Raw genomic sequence first — 19,077 nt, 5'->3', positions numbered from 1 at the left:
TTTTTCCTTAACCAATACCTTCAAAATATTAACACAGAAGAAAAAAAAAGCAGTGAAAGGAAATGGAAAGAAAAAAGTATGTGGGAAAAGAGGGATGAAAGAGTATAAAAAACAGCAGCAAAAATGATGTAAGAAGTAAAAAACAGTCAATCTAATCTAAATTGGTTCATATAAGTGTGAGCATATAGACGATTTGCTGTTTTGGGACCATAAAATATAGAAAGATATAGAAAAAGAACTTCCTTATCCTCTTTCCAGAGGAAGAGCAAGGACAACTGGATCAGAAAGTGTTTGTCATTTTGACCCCTATGTGGCTGTTAACATTACACCGTAAATTAGATAGACGTAATTTGCGGGTGGGACAGGTGGGACATGTCCCCACCACTTTTTGGAAGAAATGCTTACGGAAGGTGTGTATTGTTTAGGGGCCATTAAGGCACAGGTGCTTTGTCACTATCTCCCATTGCTCACACTCAACTTATTTTCGCGGAAGACAGTGGGCAGCGACTCCAGAAACGCAGCCAGAATGAAATGCGTGCATCATCCGCGTTCGCGAGCTTGCTTGTGCATCCAGTGTCCAAGCACAAAAACGCGTAAACCAACGAACAAGTGACATTTTTAGTCATAGGAATAAACTGTTTTTAAGTATAATGCAATGCAACAGCCAAGTGACCTTCCCCGAATGACAGGTTGGGAACCACATAGGCTACTGTGAGAGCTGGAGTCAAAAAGCGGAGTAGGAAATGGACAGACCGCCCACTATAGCCTATATGATAAATATTCCCAACCGAGTTATTACATAAACAATTTATTAAAGTATTAATTGTTTTTGTCCCCACCAATTTTCAAAACAAAGTTACGCCACTGGTAAGTTAGAGCTATTTTCACACAGGTATTTTAAATATGATCTACAATCCATTTCTGATGAAAATATGACTTGTGAATTTCTGGTACATGAGGGTCATGAATGGTATTTGTGTCCCTCAGTAGTAAGAGATGCCACAGAAAATTTCACCTTAATGTACTGAGTGGTTTTATCTGTGTGATAATCAAGAACTTTTCCACCATTGGGCCAGATGGTTTTAGGAACAGTTAGAGTTATATTTTCATTTGAGCCTAGTACGGCAAGTCATGATCACAAACTGTTCTCGGCCCGGAATTTTCAGCACGGTCTTAGAATGCGTGTAGTGACGTCGCCACTCAGGGCTGGTCACCCGTCTGTTGCCATGGTATCAGATTATTTTCCATAATGCGTTCCTAATTCAGCCTGTAAACTCCTGTGTTACAATTTGTATTACTTTCCAAAGAGTTCTGTTATCAGCCCGACAGTGAAGAAAACACATCAATGGCAGCTGGCACGAAAGCGAATAGTTAAACAACGAGAACAGTTCATTCAGGCGATGTTTTCCCCTGTGTTTTCCCCCCTGGACTACACTACCCATGATCCTCCACAATCCCTCACCTGCCAGCGATCTCCAAGGGTGTGTCCGAAATCGCATACTGTGACAGTACGTACTGAATTTGAATAAGTACCTACCTATCGGCCGTCAAAACAGTACGTTCTATATAGTATGAGTGGGAGCAGTATGAATACATTTTGGACATACTGCGTCCGCCATGTTTTATGGTCATGTGACCCGTATGCTCTTTGACCTATGACGTAATAACAACAACCTACACGTGAGAGTTGATACAAACATAATTTAGTCACAAGAAACTCATTTATTGGCACTTACATTACAAACGGTTTTCCGCTATATTTATTTTATTTACTTTTGAAATTTGACCGTTGCTCAGCTCCCGTGGCATCATGGGATAGAGAAGTGTACATCCGATCCACACTCATGAATCTCGGCTGAAGTAATAGACCATCCGGGTTTTTCTCGCCTACTGTTTCATACTGAAGGTCTGGAACTTATCGCTGCTTTCTTGGCCAAGGCCCGCCCAAGAGGCCATATGACTGACAGGTAAAGCAACAAATCACGTTAGTTTTGTGCCGTGTCATGTTTAGAGACGTGGAAATGTCCCCGCAGTAACAGACCGGTGTAAATTCACGAACGTGTCAAAAGTTAACAGCAACAAAATTATTATAAGTTTATGCCGTGAACCTCGCATACTTTTAAGAATTAAGCATTAAGTCGATTGTGATGAATCTCCTCATCACCAGGGGCCGGATTCACAAAACATTATTAAGAAGAAAATTCTTCTTAACTGCCATATTTTTTCTTAAATTCTAATTTAGGAAAAAAGTTAGGAACATTATGTATTCCTGAAAAAAACTTCTCAAGACAGTTCTTAATTTTTTTCTCAAGATTAATCTTAAGAAAAAATAAGAAGAGTCGTAAATATCATCTTAAAATAAAGATTGTTTTAAAGGTTGTCTTAAATCTCAAAAGGTAAGATGTTTTATACATGTATGGGTTGTTTCACTTGTGACGTGTATTGTATTGAGCCAGAATCATAATTTTAACGTTTACTTGCCATTGAGGAATATTTATATTGATACAATAAAGGTCTAGCTCGCTTTAGCTTTTATATTTAAAAACAGAGTGCTTTTTACATTTATTCTGGGACAAAGTGACTCGAAACGGAGAGCGTCACAAACAGGTCCGGATTAAGAATTCAAAGTCCCCTGGGCACAAGTGTCTTATGGACCCCCCAAACACAAACGTGTGCACAATAAAGTTTTAAATTAGCCTATAGGGTACTACGTGTAGGAAACACCTCTATCTTACACAGGATTACATTGACAAGTACTGTATGATCATAACCTGAAGGACAATATCAATTCAATTCAATTTTATTTATACAGGTATAGCGCTTTTCACAATGTGCATTGTTCCAAAGCAGCTTTACAGGAGAAAATAAGAAAAACTGAAAAACACAAAAAAGAAAAACACAGCACAGTGCATGGTGTTTAGAACAAGCAAGATCATTCTATTCAATAATATCTAATAAATGCAGTCTCCCGGTGGTTTATTCAGCATATTTTGCATTAAGTGAATGCTTGGCTGAAAAGATGTGTCTTTAATCTATATTTAAATTGGGAGAGTGTGTCTGACCCTCGAATAGTATCGGGAAGGCTATTCCAGAGTTTAGGTGCTACGTATGAGAAAGCTCTACCCCCTTTGGTGGATTTAGTTATTCTAGGTGTTATCAAAAGTCTGGAGTTTTGAGATCTTAGAGAGCGTGATGGGTTGTAGTGTGGTAGAAGCTCTGTTATGTAGGTAGGGGCTAAACCGTTTAAGGCTTTATAAGTAATTAAAAGAACTTTAAAGTCAATACGATACTTAACGGGTAACCAGTGAAGGCTTGATAACATTGGGGTTATGTGATCGTATTTTCTGGACCTGGTTAGAACACCTGGTCAACACCTGTACACATCCTCCATCATACAGGATTTACACCACATGATTGCAAAAATGCTTTCCTGGACCAGCTGCAATACTTTTTGCCCTGAATACTGTAACTCACTGGCATATGCAAGCAGCACACACTACCAAACCTCTACCAATTCAGTTCCATCAGATCTTTCCATAATTCACACACAAACACGCCGGATACACAAAACTGTTCTTAAGAGAAAATATAAGAACATTTTAAAGATAAATTATAGATTATTATATTCTTAAATGCAATTCTCAAATATTTTCATTTTTTCTAAGAATAAGAGGGCAGTCAATGATTATACCATAAGAGTAATTTGTCCATTTGTTAAACTTTGTTTGTGTAACAAGCACCTCGCAACTCACGTTCTTATGTAAGCGTGTAATATATTACAGTAAACGGCATTAAAGAGTATTAAAAGTATACTTCTTTAGCCTATATATTACGACATTATAATATTTGTGTGTATGTATACATTTGCAATGTATGTAAAAGCACCGTGGATTATCTAATAACGAAAGCTAAATATGAGTAAAGTAAGGCAGTTACTGATCAACATTATATCAATAAAAAATTCATAATTGGCAAGGAAACACCACCAAATAAATGTAAAAAAACCTCTTACCTTTTAAGATTTAAGACAACCGCGAGGGTATTTCAACTCATTATATTTACAACAATAAAGCCGTTCTCATGAACATATTTTCAGTTCATTTCAAAAGACATCATCTAACAACTCACCATAAAAAGCTGTGATTTCGGCTATTTGCTATTTCACACAGCTTCATGGTAACCATGTGCATATTTACCGACAAACTGTGTCCATATTTATATATCCAAACAGTGACAGGTTGTTGGAAAAACTGTATTGCACTCATTTTATTCATGAGTCACCTGTCGTACAGTACAGTGACGCCAAGAGAAGGGATCCCTGTGCCGGGAAAGAGAGACCTCGTGCTCGCAGGGCAGCACTGGCAACATTTTCCCACTGAATGAAAGCTAAGGTTTATCCAAGAAGTCGCTAGATTTGTCGCTACGCGCTACCTCTGAACAAAAACCGCTAGAGGGCTCGTAAAAGTGACTAAATCAAAAGACAGACTTTCTAAGTTAGAAACACTGTTTTGTGTGCACACCTCCATGTGCGCGGGCCAGAGAAGCGCACGGCAGAATGAATGTAGCGGAAACGCTATTATTATACAGAAATTTTCTTCCACTTGCTTGGGCCCCAATCGCGCATGAGCCCCTGGGCCTGTGACCATAATGCCCATTGGATAATCCGGCCCTGATCACAAATATTATGGTGTAGTAACACACAAAAAGTATGAGAATAAATATAATTTTGTAACACTTGCTAACATTTTAACTAACATGCAATAGTAAATGCCGCTTAACACATCACATGCTATTATATATAAGAATGCGAGGCACTTGTTACACAAAAAAGGTTTATTGTAATTGTATAGATGAATATACCACACGCGCAGGCGAGTGTAATCATTGACAAAGCATATGTCCTTTATTCTAACGAAAAAAATAAAGAAGTTCTTAAGAAAATATTTAAGAACTTTTTAAGAATTGACCGAGAATCGCATTTAGGAACATTTTTACAGACTTCCTATAATTGATCTAAATCTTATATTTTAAAATCTTATATTTTGTCTTAAGAATATGTTCGTGAATCCAGCCCCAGGACACTATTTATACTGATTCTGTTGTCCATGCACTTGTCATTGTTTTGGTGCCGTTTCACATGTTCTGTTATAAAATGAATGTACAGTAAGTGTTTGTCTGTCAGTATTGGACAGTGTCAAGCTTGTTATTCATTATTATGGTACTATGATAGTCAATGGGGGGCAAAATCTGTCTGGTTATAAGCATTCTTCCAAATATCTTTCTCTGTGTTAATCAGAACAAAGAAATTTATACAGATTTGGAACATCCCGAAGGTGAATAAATGATGACAGAATTATCATTTTTGGGTGAAGTATAAAATATCCCTTTAAAATGTAAATATATGGGATTTGTTCCCGTTTTGTTGAGTCCAATTACAAAAATAAAAGTAATAGTTTGGCTTTAATAACTCAACAAAACCAACCCACAGCTGAACGATTTTAAGTGATGTATGTCTACAGAACAAACGGTGAGGAACAAGTCATGCATCAAAGTTTGGCATATAAAGAATAAGATATGAACAAAAACAGGAAACACTCTCTATGAAACAGACTCTCAAACAGACAAGGAAAAAGTGATGGAAGACAAGTAGCATAACAGTTCAGTTATCAATTAGAAACGAATAAGAAAAATTTCTCTAAAGTAATGTTGGTTCTTCCTATTTACTGCATTATGATTTAATGACATTTTAAATTTAATAAATGCTGGTCAGTATGACCAAATGCAAACAGTTGTTTTCAAATCTACTCAATTGTATTAAATAGACCTGTTGTGATTACTGTACAGTGGATAAATGAGCAACTGCTTTGCATTTCATCTCAGTCCCCCACTGGTTGTACTGAAAAGTTACATACTGTAGTGCATTTGTTCATACTGGCACGGCTGTCCGGCGTGGGTATGAGTGAAAGACATAGACTGTAGCAGCTGACAGCATATCTGATCTGGTGGATGTCTCAGCCTACGTACTGTATGTGCGGAAACCCCATCGGTTTTCCTTTCCCACATTCTAAATCTATGTTCGCTCAAAATCTCCAACTGTCCATCCAGCTGTTCACTGTGCACATGCTCTTAGCTCACCCTGATCACACCATGGCTACTTGGCCCACTAACAAGCACAATGTCTATCTATCTCCCATTCCCCCTGTATGCTCTAACAGTAAAATACAAGTTCTCATAAAGACACAATAGACACAGACTTGTGTTACTTTTTATACATACTATACCTAATCAATTACCAAAACAGACCATAACAGATCATTCTTTTTCTGGAGAAAGATGTACTTAAAGTTTAACTGTAGAGGTACAAAAAAAGAGCCCATAAGAGTACCACCACAGTTACAGAAAGGTACAGTTTTCTTTGACAGTGTGGGAAAACCACTGTGTGGCCGTGTGCCCATAACTGAGTTACTCCCATCAAATAACGCATTACCCAACATGAACAGCTGTCCTAATTGCCCATGTGTATTCTAAACTTATGCCCCACTTATCCTGTTCAGCTGGGCTGTTTCTTTTAAGGCTATTGAGTACACATAGACCACACATGAAGACAGCAGTTTGCATTGAACCCTGAAAAGATGTGTATTTGCATCCTTTCATCCATTTTGCATTATGCCTTAAAGGTACCATGTGCTATTTATGAAGATCTCTGCATAATAAAACATGATTAGCATGCATAAAAACCCTCCCTATGTAGTCAAATGTGCATATTTGTGATCAATCAACTGCTTAATTGTATTCTGCTAAGAGAAGAAAGCACCAGGCCCAAACAGTGTTTCACCAGCCTGTCTGAAATCCTATGCTGACCAGCTGGCCTCCATTTTTTCACAGATCTTCAACAGATCACTGGAGCTGTGCAATGACCCTTCCTGCTTCAAACGCTCCACCATTATTCCCATCCCAAAGAAATCCAAAATCACAGGACTTAATGATTACAGACACGCTGCCTTAACATCTGTGGCCATGAAGTCATTTGAAAGACTGGTGTTGGCTTACCTGAAAGACATCACAGGACCTTTACTGGAACCCCTACAGTTTGCTTACTGAGCAAACAGGTCTGTGGATGATGCAGTCAAATGGGGAGTGCATTATACACTACAACATCTGGACAGACCAGGGAATTATGCAAGGATCCTGTTTGTGGACTTCAGTTCATCCTTTAACACCATCGTCCCAACACTCCTCCAGACCAAACTAAACCAGCTCTCTGTTCCTAGCTCTGTCTGTCAATGGATCACCAGCTTTCTCACAGACAGGCAACAGCTAGTTAGAATTGGTCAATTCACATCCAACAGCCTTACCATCAGCACTGGTGCCCCCCAGGGATGTGTGCTCTCTCCACTGCTCTTCTCCCTGTACACCAACGACTGCACCTCTACTGACCCCTCTGTCAAGCTCCTGAAGTTCGCAGATGACACTACAGTTATTGGCCTCATCCAGGACGGTGACGAGTCTGCTTACAGAAGTGAGGTTGAGCAGCTGGCTATCTGGTGCATTAATAACAACCTGGAGCTAAACACCTTAAAAACAGTGGAGATGATAGTGGACTTTATGAGAAACCCCCGGCACTCCCCACACTCACCATCATGAACAGCACTGTGGCCACAGTGGAGTCATTCAGGTCCCTGGGCACCACCATCTCACAGGACCTAAAGTGGGACATTCACATTGACTCTATTGTCAAAAAGGCCCAGCAGAGGCTGTATTTCCTTCACCATTGGAGGAAGTTCAACCTGCCACAAGAGCTGCTCTTACAGTTCTACTCAGCTGTCAGTGAATCCCTCCTCTACACTTCCATAACTGTCTGGTTCGGCTCAGCTGCAAAAACTGTCTCCGAAGACTACAACGGATAGTCCGGACTGCTGAGCGAATCACTGGCACAACCCTTCCCAATCTACAAGAACTGTACTCATCCAGAGTGAGTAAAAGAACTCGCCAAAATCACTCTTGACCCCTCACACCCGCACACTTTCTCTTTGAACTGATGCCGTCTGGTCGGCGCTACAGAGCACTGAGCGCCAAAACAGCCCGACATAGGAAAAGATTATTCCCTCAGGCCATCTACCTCATGAACAGTTAAATGTTCTACTGTGCAATAAAAACATGTGAAATTCACAACTATATATACTCATATTTATTATACATATGTTATTGATATAATATTCAGCTATCCACATTCCCCTGCATAACTTGAATATAACTGTCATGGTCCAGGTCAGGTTGGAGCATTCTCTGGCACGGGTTTGTTTTGTTTTCTGTCGAGCACGTGGTAGTCGCCAGCTGACGGCTGCCCACGTGCTCGGTGTCTGCGTCATTATCCCCAACCTCCTGTGTCTGTAAGTCTCCTGCACTGGTGTTTTTCCACTCCATGTCACACACCTGTATTCACTTTGCCCATCTAGCGAAACCATTCCCCTAATTTATGGTGCAGTCGTGGCCTAATGGTTCGAGAGTTGGACTCGTGACCAGAAGGTTGCCAGTTCGATTCACAGGGGGTAATGACTGAGGTTCCCTTGAGGCACCTTACCCCTACTTGCTCCCCGGGCGCTGCAGTGATAGCTGCCCACTGCTCCGGGTGTACGTGTGTTCACGACTTGCTTTGCGTGTGTTCACTACTCTCTGGATGGGTTAAATGCAGAGGTCACATTTCGGGTATGGGTCACCATATCTGACTAATAGGTCACTTTCATTAAATACCCTCGTTGTCTCTTGTCCTTTGTCTGACCGTTGCTTGTGTTTAGCCAGCTCAGACGTAACTGCGGCTCGTCTGTAGTATTTTTGATTACTCACCTTAGCCTGAATTCAGCTATAGATCTTGTCTTGTCAAGCCTCACGAGTGACGTTCACCTTTTCCCATCACCTCGGCTCTGTCTACCTCCTCTTGTCTCCAGCAGCTTCCGTTGGCGTCTCACCCGATCATAGCCGGTCTCAAGCAGCTGTCCTCCAGGGAAGTTACCGTCATCACCCTGCTCGGGGCCATTCTACGGACGCTCCACACGGGTTTCGGGCCGAGTGAGGTTCCCAGGCACTACCGACCTCTACTCTGCACCGACGACCTATCCTCGGCTCTTCCCGTTGTTATCTCTGCCTCCGGTGGATCCCAGTTCTCACCGCCGCGGACGGGGACGTTCATAGTTGGATTATACTCATTGACTTTCCTTGCCTGTGTTCAATAAAACATTCTGTTTACCCCGCACTTGGGTTGTTCGTGGTTCTGTCATGACAATAACACAGTATAATTTGTATAAAGCACATCTGTACATACAATATACTGTCTATTGTCCTTTTGTATAATATTGTCCTTTTTGTCAAATCTGTATTGTCTCTCACATATTTATTTTTATGTTTTGTTACCGGTGCCTTGTCACTTTTTTAACCTGTATGTGCACTGGAAGCTTCTGTCACTAAGACAAATTCCTTGTGTGTCCAAGCACACTTGGCAATAAAGCACTGTTTGATTCTGATTCTAACAGAAGTGTTTTGCTTAAACATTACACACACTTGCTGACAGATGCTGACTCAATATAGATTACAAACAAGGGGACAAATTTACCTTTTATAGAGTTCTCACTGCATGTCTGAGAAAATGACTTGCTTAAAGGCATCATTAAGGCATCATTAGAGACTATAATCCAGACTATTATCTATATTCTATCCTGTACTATAATCCATTATATTACAGAAACTATGGTCAAAAAATTCTGTCCAGATAATAATACCCAGAACATCAAAATTCTCAGTAGATTTTTTTTCTAATTGGTGTATGAACCCTGGAAGCGTGTTAGCACTTTAAGACTTCCGGTTCCATCGCCACAAAGTCTATGGGTTTTTGTTAAATTACCTGAAATAAGATCTATGGCTAACAAAACCTCTAAATATTTTCATGTGTTAATATATGACATAAAACACACCAGTTATAACCAGCTTGTGATTTTTTTAAACCTTTATTGTGTCCTTAAAACCAGGGTTGCTAACGAGTTGCTAAAAGCGACTACTTCCTTTGGCGGGGATGTTAGATGTCATCACGCATAAAAATCTCACAAATAATGTAGGGCTGCTCGATTATGACAAAAAACATAATCACAATTATTGTGGCCAATATTGAGATACCGATTATTTAACACGATTACTCATTAACTTTTAAAACAACATAGAAAATAAATAACTTTGCTTTTAAACTGTGAATTCAACTGAAAAATAAATGTAAAGAAATAGCACAGCTGAGCCACTGTAAGGAAAGGGGTGCGCTGTGGATTTATACCACGAGAAAAGAGAAGATCCTTGCAAAATGTAATGTGGCACAATAATCGTTTTACCTCGATTATTTTGTTTTTGTAATTGTTGAAGCCAAAATTGACGATTACAATTAATTGTCGATTCATTGCACAGCCCTAAAATAATGCAACATGGGCACAAATTTTCTGTTTTCACAGCCATCCTGGCGGGCAAGGACAGACGGGAGGGAATATGAAATTAATGGTGCCAGCATGAATTACAAGGCAACAGAGTTCACTCAGACTTTAATTCAAAATACATAGACCTTGTAACAGGGTTCAATAAAAGGAAGAAAGGAGGCGGGAACCGGCGAACATTTAACACTAAACTTTAATCAAAAATAAACAAACAATAATACGGAAGTAAAAGTAGGCCGGCAGCCCCTCACGGACGACTGCCAGCCACACAAACATAAACACATAAACAAAACTTAACATATGTCCGGGCCCGGTCCTCTCTCGTCGGCAGTCCCGTCGATTCCTCCCTTTATGCTCCCAATCTCCTCCGTGGGCGATGCGGGACCGGCGCACGCACAGCTGATTTCCATTATCACTCACGCCACCGGCCCAGCCGCCACGGCTCCCGTCCCGCCTTCCTCGCCACATACCCCCATCGCCCCTTACAGGCCGGGGGGTACCACCGAGACTGTACCTACTCCCCCCCCGGGCAGCCAGTCTCGGCATTCGCAGTGTCTGGGGGTATGTACGGACGAGACGAGAAGCGGAGACGGGAGCACGAGAATCGACAGGGACGAGAGAGGGGAGAGAGGAAAAAAAATTGTTGGTCCGGTTCCCTGACACTCTGTCGCTCGGTCCTCAGCCCAGCCGAGAGGCTCTTCCTTGCGGTGCTACGTTGTGGTGCTGGACGTTCGGTGGACGGCCCGATCCTCCTCCGCCTCCTGGCGGCCGGCGATGGCTTCTGGCTGAGGGCAGCCGGCAACGAGTTCCCCGTTTCCTGTTCCTCACCATCATGGCTGTTGGCAACAGGATTCCGGCTCACGGCCAACGGCGGCAACTCCTCCGCTCCCTCTATGGCCGCCATCCCACCTCGTCCCAGGAGCACGGCCGCGAGCTCTCCGTCCCCACCGATTCCTCTCGCTCCAGCACCACTGCCTCGGGCAGCCGCTGGCGGACGTCCCTCGTCCGCGCTGCCCGAACTCCTCAGCACCGTGAGGCCGCTCGGTGGCGAGGGCTCTTCGACAGCATGTCCCTCCTTCCTCCCGGGTTTCGGCACCAGTGTAACGGGGTTCAATAAAAGGAAGAAAGGAGGCGGGAACCGGCGAACATTTAACACTAAACTTTAATAAAAAATAAACAAACAATAATACGGAAGTAAAAGTAGGCCGGCAGCCCCTCACGGACGACTGCCGGCCACACAAACATAAACACATAAACAAAACTTAACATATGTCCGGGCCTGGTTCTCTCTCGTCGGCAGTCTTGTCGATTCCTCCCTTTATGCTCCCAATCTCCTCCGTGGGAGATGCGGGACCGGCACACGCACAGCTGATTTCCATTATCACTCACGCCACCGGCCCCGCCCCACGGCTCCCGTCCCGCCTTCCTCGCCACAGATCTGTGCATAGCAAAATTTAATACAAAGTAGATTAAACATAACAGATCCCTATAATGCCCCTGGGATGCTTTTAACGCGTATCAATAAAGAAACGGATACATTTCCTGACCTGCAGGATCCTAATATCTACAACTACCTCATCAACTTTTCATCATCCTACTCCGGAGACTCTTTAAAAGCCTGGAGTGGTAAAAATTGAAGTGAATTTTGTAATGGATATTCAACTTTGGAGTCTGCCGGCTTTAACTTTGCGTCGTTGGAAGGGTAAGTCAACTGTGTTGTTAGCTAACGTAATCCACCCTATAGCTGTCCTTGTTTGTAGGTAGCCAGCATAGCTATATCACTGATCTTGCAGGTTAAACATTCCCAAAAAACTAAATTACCTTCCATTGAAGCCATGGGTGGTGGTCAGACATGATAGGGTTGTGTTAGCAGCCTACTGCGATTGCACAGCTGGACTAGGCGAGTGCTGCTCTCATGTGTCTTGTTTAGGATTTGGCAGCATAACAACAGAGATGGAGAGATAGCGTTGACGTGTTGGTTAGCACGTTTTATTGCAGTTAACCATTTAATCGTCTATCGGGGATTCGGGATCCATAGGAATATGATAAAATTATTTGCCCTTTGCTTTCCCCCGCCTGTTCCGGCATCCTGGCGCACAGCAGCTGTCCATCATGTTAAAATAGTACGATTTGTAAAGTCTATACAGCCTGGTATTAAATTATTGTTTGACCACTGTCAATACCAATGCTACAGCCGCTCTAGCTCTCTCCTGGTTGCCTGCCAAAATGGCCGAGTTCAGATTGCGTGACGTCAACATCTGGAGATCTACAGCCTCGTGTTAGCTTTTTACTTCTGCCGATTGTATTTAGGTTGCAAAAATAACAAATATTGTGTTAATCTGTAAAGATTATCTTGATAGACAAAACGTGTAAACAACATGAACATTTGTTAATCACAGATTTTATTTTTTGCGATCTTCCAAAAGGCTATGGGAAAAATACATACAGTAGGCTTTCAGGGTTGAGGGAACCAGCGCAGCGCTAACTTCCGGGTTAGCCTACAAAAACATGTCTTCTCTGTGGCACTCTATAGCCTCATAATCTTGTTTAGGATTCACTATGTCAGATTAAGTCTGGACTAAATACTGTAGTCATCATTAGCCAAACATAATATCAGCTTGTTTCACTTGCATGACTCATCCTCAAGAACACAAAGAAACCAGAGATCAACAGACCCAGGTCCAGTTCAGCCAGATGCTCAGCCTCATGTTACCAAATGATGACCACAGCTGTAGTCTGCACAAAAATAACATAGTAATGGGAGTCACCAGTCTTTATCTTTACTATTACACCTTTTTAAATTTTGGTTTCTTGCCACTGTCCCTTATGGCTTGCTTACTGGGTGATGGGTGGGTGATCGATGCTAAATACAGCACCAAATATGTTCTTACTATTATTTACTGTACAGTGCAACTGTTCAGCTAGAATTCTTCAGTTAAATATTTTCAGATTTGATATCTGCCTTATGTTTATATCACCCATGAGATTGTGTGTTGACTGTATGTAAAAAGGGGATCTCCAAAGGAAACAGGCTCATATGCTAGCAGTAAAAACACAACCTGTAACCTATGGACACAGTATGTATTGTTAAAGTGCTATGTCTAAAATAACCACAAAAGAATGGACATACAGTATAATATCTCAATGACTTCTTTTGTAAATGCAGCTACAATAAGGGACAAAGAAGTAACTTAAAAGTCAGAACAGAAAAGTCAGTTCTTGTGTAAATGAGCACCACCTGCTGGTAATAAAGAACCGTTCTTAAACGCAGATCATAGCACTAATGTATAAACCTGTGGATAGAGAGATTTTAAGCCTTAGTTGTAGTGTAAGCTTCCCCCCCTTTGAGAAGGGACGAACCCAACCATTGGGTTAAATTAACCCAGCAAATAGTTAATATTTGCCCCTTAAATGGGTTAAAACAACTCAGCATAGGTTAATTTACCAGCGAGTGGATGCGTTTGTTTAAGAGAAATATCCATATTGACAACTCTATTAACGTTGATGTCTAGCTTCCGTCATCTCTCAAATGCGCGCGCCAATCTCATATTAATCTTGAGTACCTATAGAGTTGTATTGCATGTTGTGCTTTTCCAGGAGAATTGCCCAATAAGGGACTAAGAAAAATTGTTACGAAACTGATTTTCATGTTCGAAAAAATATACGAATGCTGGGGGAGTGTATCGAGCACAGAAATACTACGAAATACGTCCAACTCGTTTTTTGACAAGTTGACCATGTCAAGCATGAGAAGACGGCACGTTTAACATTGTAAATAAGTCAGAATGCATGAAACACCATTGCATGGCCTCTTTAAAGTGCAGCAGAAATGCTTAAGAAGGATTTGATCAGTCTACCTCCTTTTTAGAAATACTTGCCTGCATGTGTTAAATGGCCTTGATGACTTTTGTATGTTTTTTAACTGACTGTAGCATCTTTCTAAAATGAACACTTGAAGAGTTTTAAACGTTGAATCATCTTATCACAAACTATTCAACAAGTATGCCCCTAGAAGTGACATTTTGTCCGAGTGAAGTAATGGAATAAATGTTCCTTATGATTCACAATGCAGCATTCATTAGAAGTCAAGCAGACAGAGCAGTTGAGCATGGACACACAACCCCTCTTTACAATCAAACCCAATTGTTGGGGATTTCCGCAATTGTTCATTTACACATTTTGTAAAACTAATTGTGTTTTCCCTCAGTACTTCCTTGCAAAGCCTTATTTATTGACAGGCCTTGGAAACCTTTTGTTAAATGAAAAAGTAATTTCAGTTGTTAAAGTACTCTTTGGTGGATTTACTTTATTTAGACTGAACAAGCACCAAGAAAATGACAGGATAGTGACTTTAAATGGTTTCACAATGGTATTGTCTATAAGACAAGTAATGATGTATACAACATCTTAATAATAATTCAAGAAAAGAACCTCGTATTCTGACGAGCGCTAAAACCACCTGGGCAAGTGGACAGAGCCCACAAAATGCCTTAGTATTTTAAGATGAGGTTAGTAATTTCATAATGCTTTAGAGACTGTTATTTTACATTGCATTAAGCCTTGATCAAACTTGTTCAAGATTCATTCTATCAACGTAAATATTAATGTGAATAAAATGTACTTAGCCAAACAATTAATTCATTACATCAAAAACATTCACTAACAATTTTATTTCCGTAGACAGTAATACAACCTACATTTTTCTAAACTGTTCAAATTAGAAACGTCCCAACCGTTGGCGATTTAACAAACGACATTAAATTTACTTTAGCTCTGAAAGGTAAACAATCCAGAGGGGGAGACATGCGGTTTTCATACCTGAGTGCTGAGCTTCCGACATCTTCTCAATTAGCACCAGGTACAGTAATAATCCCAATATAGACCAAAGGCACCGCATCTTAAATCCGTGTACTTTGTCTCTAATAACTTATAAAAACAACAAAACATTAAATGAACAAATTGCATGCCTGATAAAAACAGCAGTTAGAAAGCGGGCGTGAATGTAAATCGTGCACGCATCGCTTGGCTGTCGAGGGAATCCCACAGCAAGGGCTGGGCAAGGCTGCACTTGATCTCAGCCAAACTTTCTGTATAATGAACGACTCAGTGAAGTGGATTTATTCTCCCCGGGGTCCTAAAAACTGACAGTAGATGATGCAAGAAATATGGCGTTATAAAGCATCGCCTATTGTCTACTCTGTACCATTCAAAACCTTAATGTCTTGCTTTAATGGCACGTTTTCTAGAAATTAAAAAGAAAAACGTAATTCTATTCAGCGTATAAAATAAAACTTTTTTTCAACCTCTGGGTGAGTAAATGATGACAGAATTTTTATTTTTTGCTGAACTGTTCTTTATAAATTTTTAAATTATTCCCTGAAGATGGCCAATGGTTTTTAAGTTTAAGGAAATGTTTGTACTAGCGCTTGTTTGCCAGTTGGAGGCGCTGCTTTCAAACAACAGTTAAAATCTTAGAAACTAAAGCTTCGTTATTGTTGTTTTAGTGCTAATTGTCTATGGTTTATGAATTTATGAGTCAATAAATGCATATTTATGCATGAATTTCTCTCTATAGATCCAGAAGGGCTTCTTTTCTAAATTTATAAACAAATTAAAGAAAATTTTGTGCTTTAGTATTTTGATAGATAAATACTTAACTGTAATGTTAAAAAAAAACATACATGATTAATCAATAAAATTATCAGAAATTACTGTTTATGATCCTTTATCATTATAGCTTATCTTATTAGCCTTACTCTAAAATGTTTTACCAACCCTTTCATAAAAAAACAACTAGAATTTTTTTCTAAGCGTATGCTTAGAATTTAACAGCATAATTGAGATTAGGTTATTAAAACTGTAGCTAAATCCAACTAAAATGGCTTGATTTTGTAGTGTTCAGTGCATCCAGTCCTTCACATAATTCGCAAAAAAATAAAACAAATGAGGCCTAAACTGATGTTGCTACTATCATGTTCAGTCTTGTGCTGAGGTTTTAGCTTATATCACAATGGTAAATTGTTTGCATGCATTGATCACTCCTCCAGCATCCATTGACGTCTTATGTAGGTGTCAGCAGAAGGTCTCAAGTGATCTTGTGGACTAAATTTAGCCTTTCCTGCCCCCCGAATGGAGGCTCTGACTTTATCTTGCCCCCCTGTCGTGATGGCTGGGGTATTTTTAGTATGGTGGGTGGCAGCTGTGAAAGCGTTCATTGGCCCTGGGCTGACAACGACTCCAGGGGCGTCCCACCAAATGACTAATGCTTTGTATGTGGTGCACACCAGAATTTAGGAGGGCTTAGTCACACCANAGCCCCTCACGGACGACTGCCGGCCACACAAACATAAACACATAAACAAAACTTAACATATGTCCGGGCCTGGTTCTCTCTCGTCGGCAGTCTTGTCGATTCCTCCCTTTATGCTCCCAATCTCCTCCGTGGGAGATGCGGGACCGGCACACGCACAGCTGATTTCCATTATCACTCACGCCACCGGCCCCGCCCCACGGCTCCCGTCCCGCCTTCCTCGCCACAGATCTGTGCATAGCAAAATTTAATACAAAGTAGATTAAACATAACAGATCCCTATAATGCCCCTGGGATGCTTTTAACGCGTATCAATAAAGAAACGGATACATTTCCTGACCTGCAGGATCCTAATATCTACAACTACCTCATCAACTTTTCATCATCCTACTCCGGAGACTCTTTAAAAGCCTGGAGTGGTAAAAATTGATGTGAATTTTGTAATGGATATTCAACTTTGGAGTCTGCCGGCTTTAACTTTGCGTCGTTGGAAGGGTAAGTCAACTGTGTTGTTAGCTAACGTAATCCACCCTATAGCTGTCCTTGTTTGTAGGTAGCCAGCATAGCTATATCACTGATCTTGCAGGTTAAACATTCCCAAAAAACTAAATTACCTTCCATTGAAGCCATGGGTGGTGGTCAGACATGATAGGGTTGTGTTAGCAGCCTACTGCGATTGCACAGCTGGACTAGGCGAGTGCTGCTCTCATGTGTCTTGTTTAGGATTTGGCAGCATAACAACAGAGATGGAGAGATAGCGTTGACGTGTTGGTTAGCACGTTTTATTGCAGTTAACCATTTAATCGTCTATCGGGGATTCGGGATCCATAGGAATATGATAAAATTATTTGCCCTTTGCTTTCCCCCGCCTGTTCCGGCATCCTGGCGCACAGCAGCTGTCCATCATGTTAAAATAGTACGATTTGTAAAGTCTATACAGCCTGGTATTAAATTATTGTTTGACCACTGTCAATACCAATGCTACAGCCGCTCTAGCTCTCTCCTGGTTGCCTGCCAAAATGGCCGAGTTCAGATTGCGTGACGTCAACATCTGGAGATCTACAGCCTCGTGTTAGCTTTTTACTTCTGCCGATTGTATTTAGGTTGCAAAAATAACAAATATTGTGTTAATCTGTAAAGATTATCTTGATAGACAAAACGTGTAAACATCATGAACATTTGTTAATCACAGATTTTATTTTTTGCGATCTTCCAAAAGGCTATGGGAAAAATACATACAGTAGGCTTTCAGGGTTGAGGGAACCAGCGCAGCGCTAACTTCCGGGTTAGCCTACAAAAACATGTCTTCTCTGTGGCACTCTATAGCCTCATAATCTTGTTTAGGATTCACTATGTCAGATTAAGTCTGGACTAAATACTGTAGTCATCATTAGCCAAACATAATATCAGCTTGTTTCACTTGCATGACTCATCCTCAAGAACACAAAGAAACCAGAGATCAACAGACCCAGGTCCAGTTCAGCCAGATGCTCAGCCTCATGTTACCAAATGATGACCACAGCTGTAGTCTGCACAAAAATAACATAGTAATGGGAGTCACCAGTCTTTATCTTTACTATTACACCTTTTTAAATTTTGGTTTCTTGCCACTGTCCCTTATGGCTTGCTTACTGGGTGATGGGTGGGTGATCGATGCTAAATACAGCACCAAATATGTTCTTACTATTATTTACTGTACAGTGCAACTGTTCAGATAGAATTCTTCAGTTAAATATTTTCAGATTTGATATCTGCCTTATGTTTATATCACCCATGAGATTGTGTGTTGACTGTATGTAAAAAGGGGATCTCCAAAGGAAACAGGCTCATATGCTAGCAGTAAAAACACAACCTGTAACCTATGGACACAGTATGTATTGTTAAAGTGCTATGTCTAAAATAACCACAAAAGAATGGACATACAGTATAATATCTCAATGACTTCTTTTGTAAATGCAGCTACAATAAGGGACAAAGAAGTAACTTAAAAGTCAGAACAGAAAAGTCAGTTCTTGTGTAAATGAGCACCACCTGCTGGTAATAAAGAACCGTTCTTAAACGCAGATCATAGCACTAATGCATAAACCTGTGGATAGAGAGATTTTAAGCCTTAGTTGTAGTGTAAGCTTCCCCCCCTTTGAGAAGGGACGAACCCAACCATTGGGTTAAATTAACCCAGCAAATAGTTAATATTTGCCCCTTAAATGGGTTAAAACAACTCAGCATAGGTTAATTTACAAGCGAGTGGATGCGTTTGTTTAAGAGAAATATCCATATTGACAACTCTATTAACGTTGATGT

The 19,077-nt window shown here is 40.8% G+C and overlaps 1 protein-coding gene across 3 annotated transcripts in view; it reads right to left on the bottom strand.

The window, feature by feature from the left end:
* col18a1b (collagen type XVIII alpha 1 chain b) overlaps window positions 1–15,520 on the bottom strand; it is a 42,636-nt gene extending 27,116 nt beyond the window's left edge. For 2 of the 3 annotated variants that reach the window (XM_057338780.1, XM_057338781.1), the window contains exon 1: window positions 15,285–15,520. In XM_057338780.1, the coding sequence (XP_057194763.1) occupies window positions 15,285–15,363 (79 nt within the window). In that variant the 5' untranslated portion in view covers window positions 15,364–15,520. Of the gene's footprint in view, window positions 1–1,462; window positions 1,648–15,284 lie in introns of those variants that run through there. The other variant, XM_057338782.1, reaches the window with a different exon arrangement.
* Between the last annotated feature and the right edge of the window lie 3,557 nt (window positions 15,521–19,077).

The sequence above is a fragment of the Triplophysa rosa genome, linkage group LG7, assembly GCF_024868665.1.
Source record: "Triplophysa rosa linkage group LG7, Trosa_1v2, whole genome shotgun sequence".
In the NCBI taxonomy this organism is placed as follows: Eukaryota; Metazoa; Chordata; class Actinopteri; order Cypriniformes; family Nemacheilidae; genus Triplophysa; species Triplophysa rosa.
Note: the sequence above shows the minus strand (reverse complement) of the source record. Positions and strands in the feature narration are given on the sequence as shown.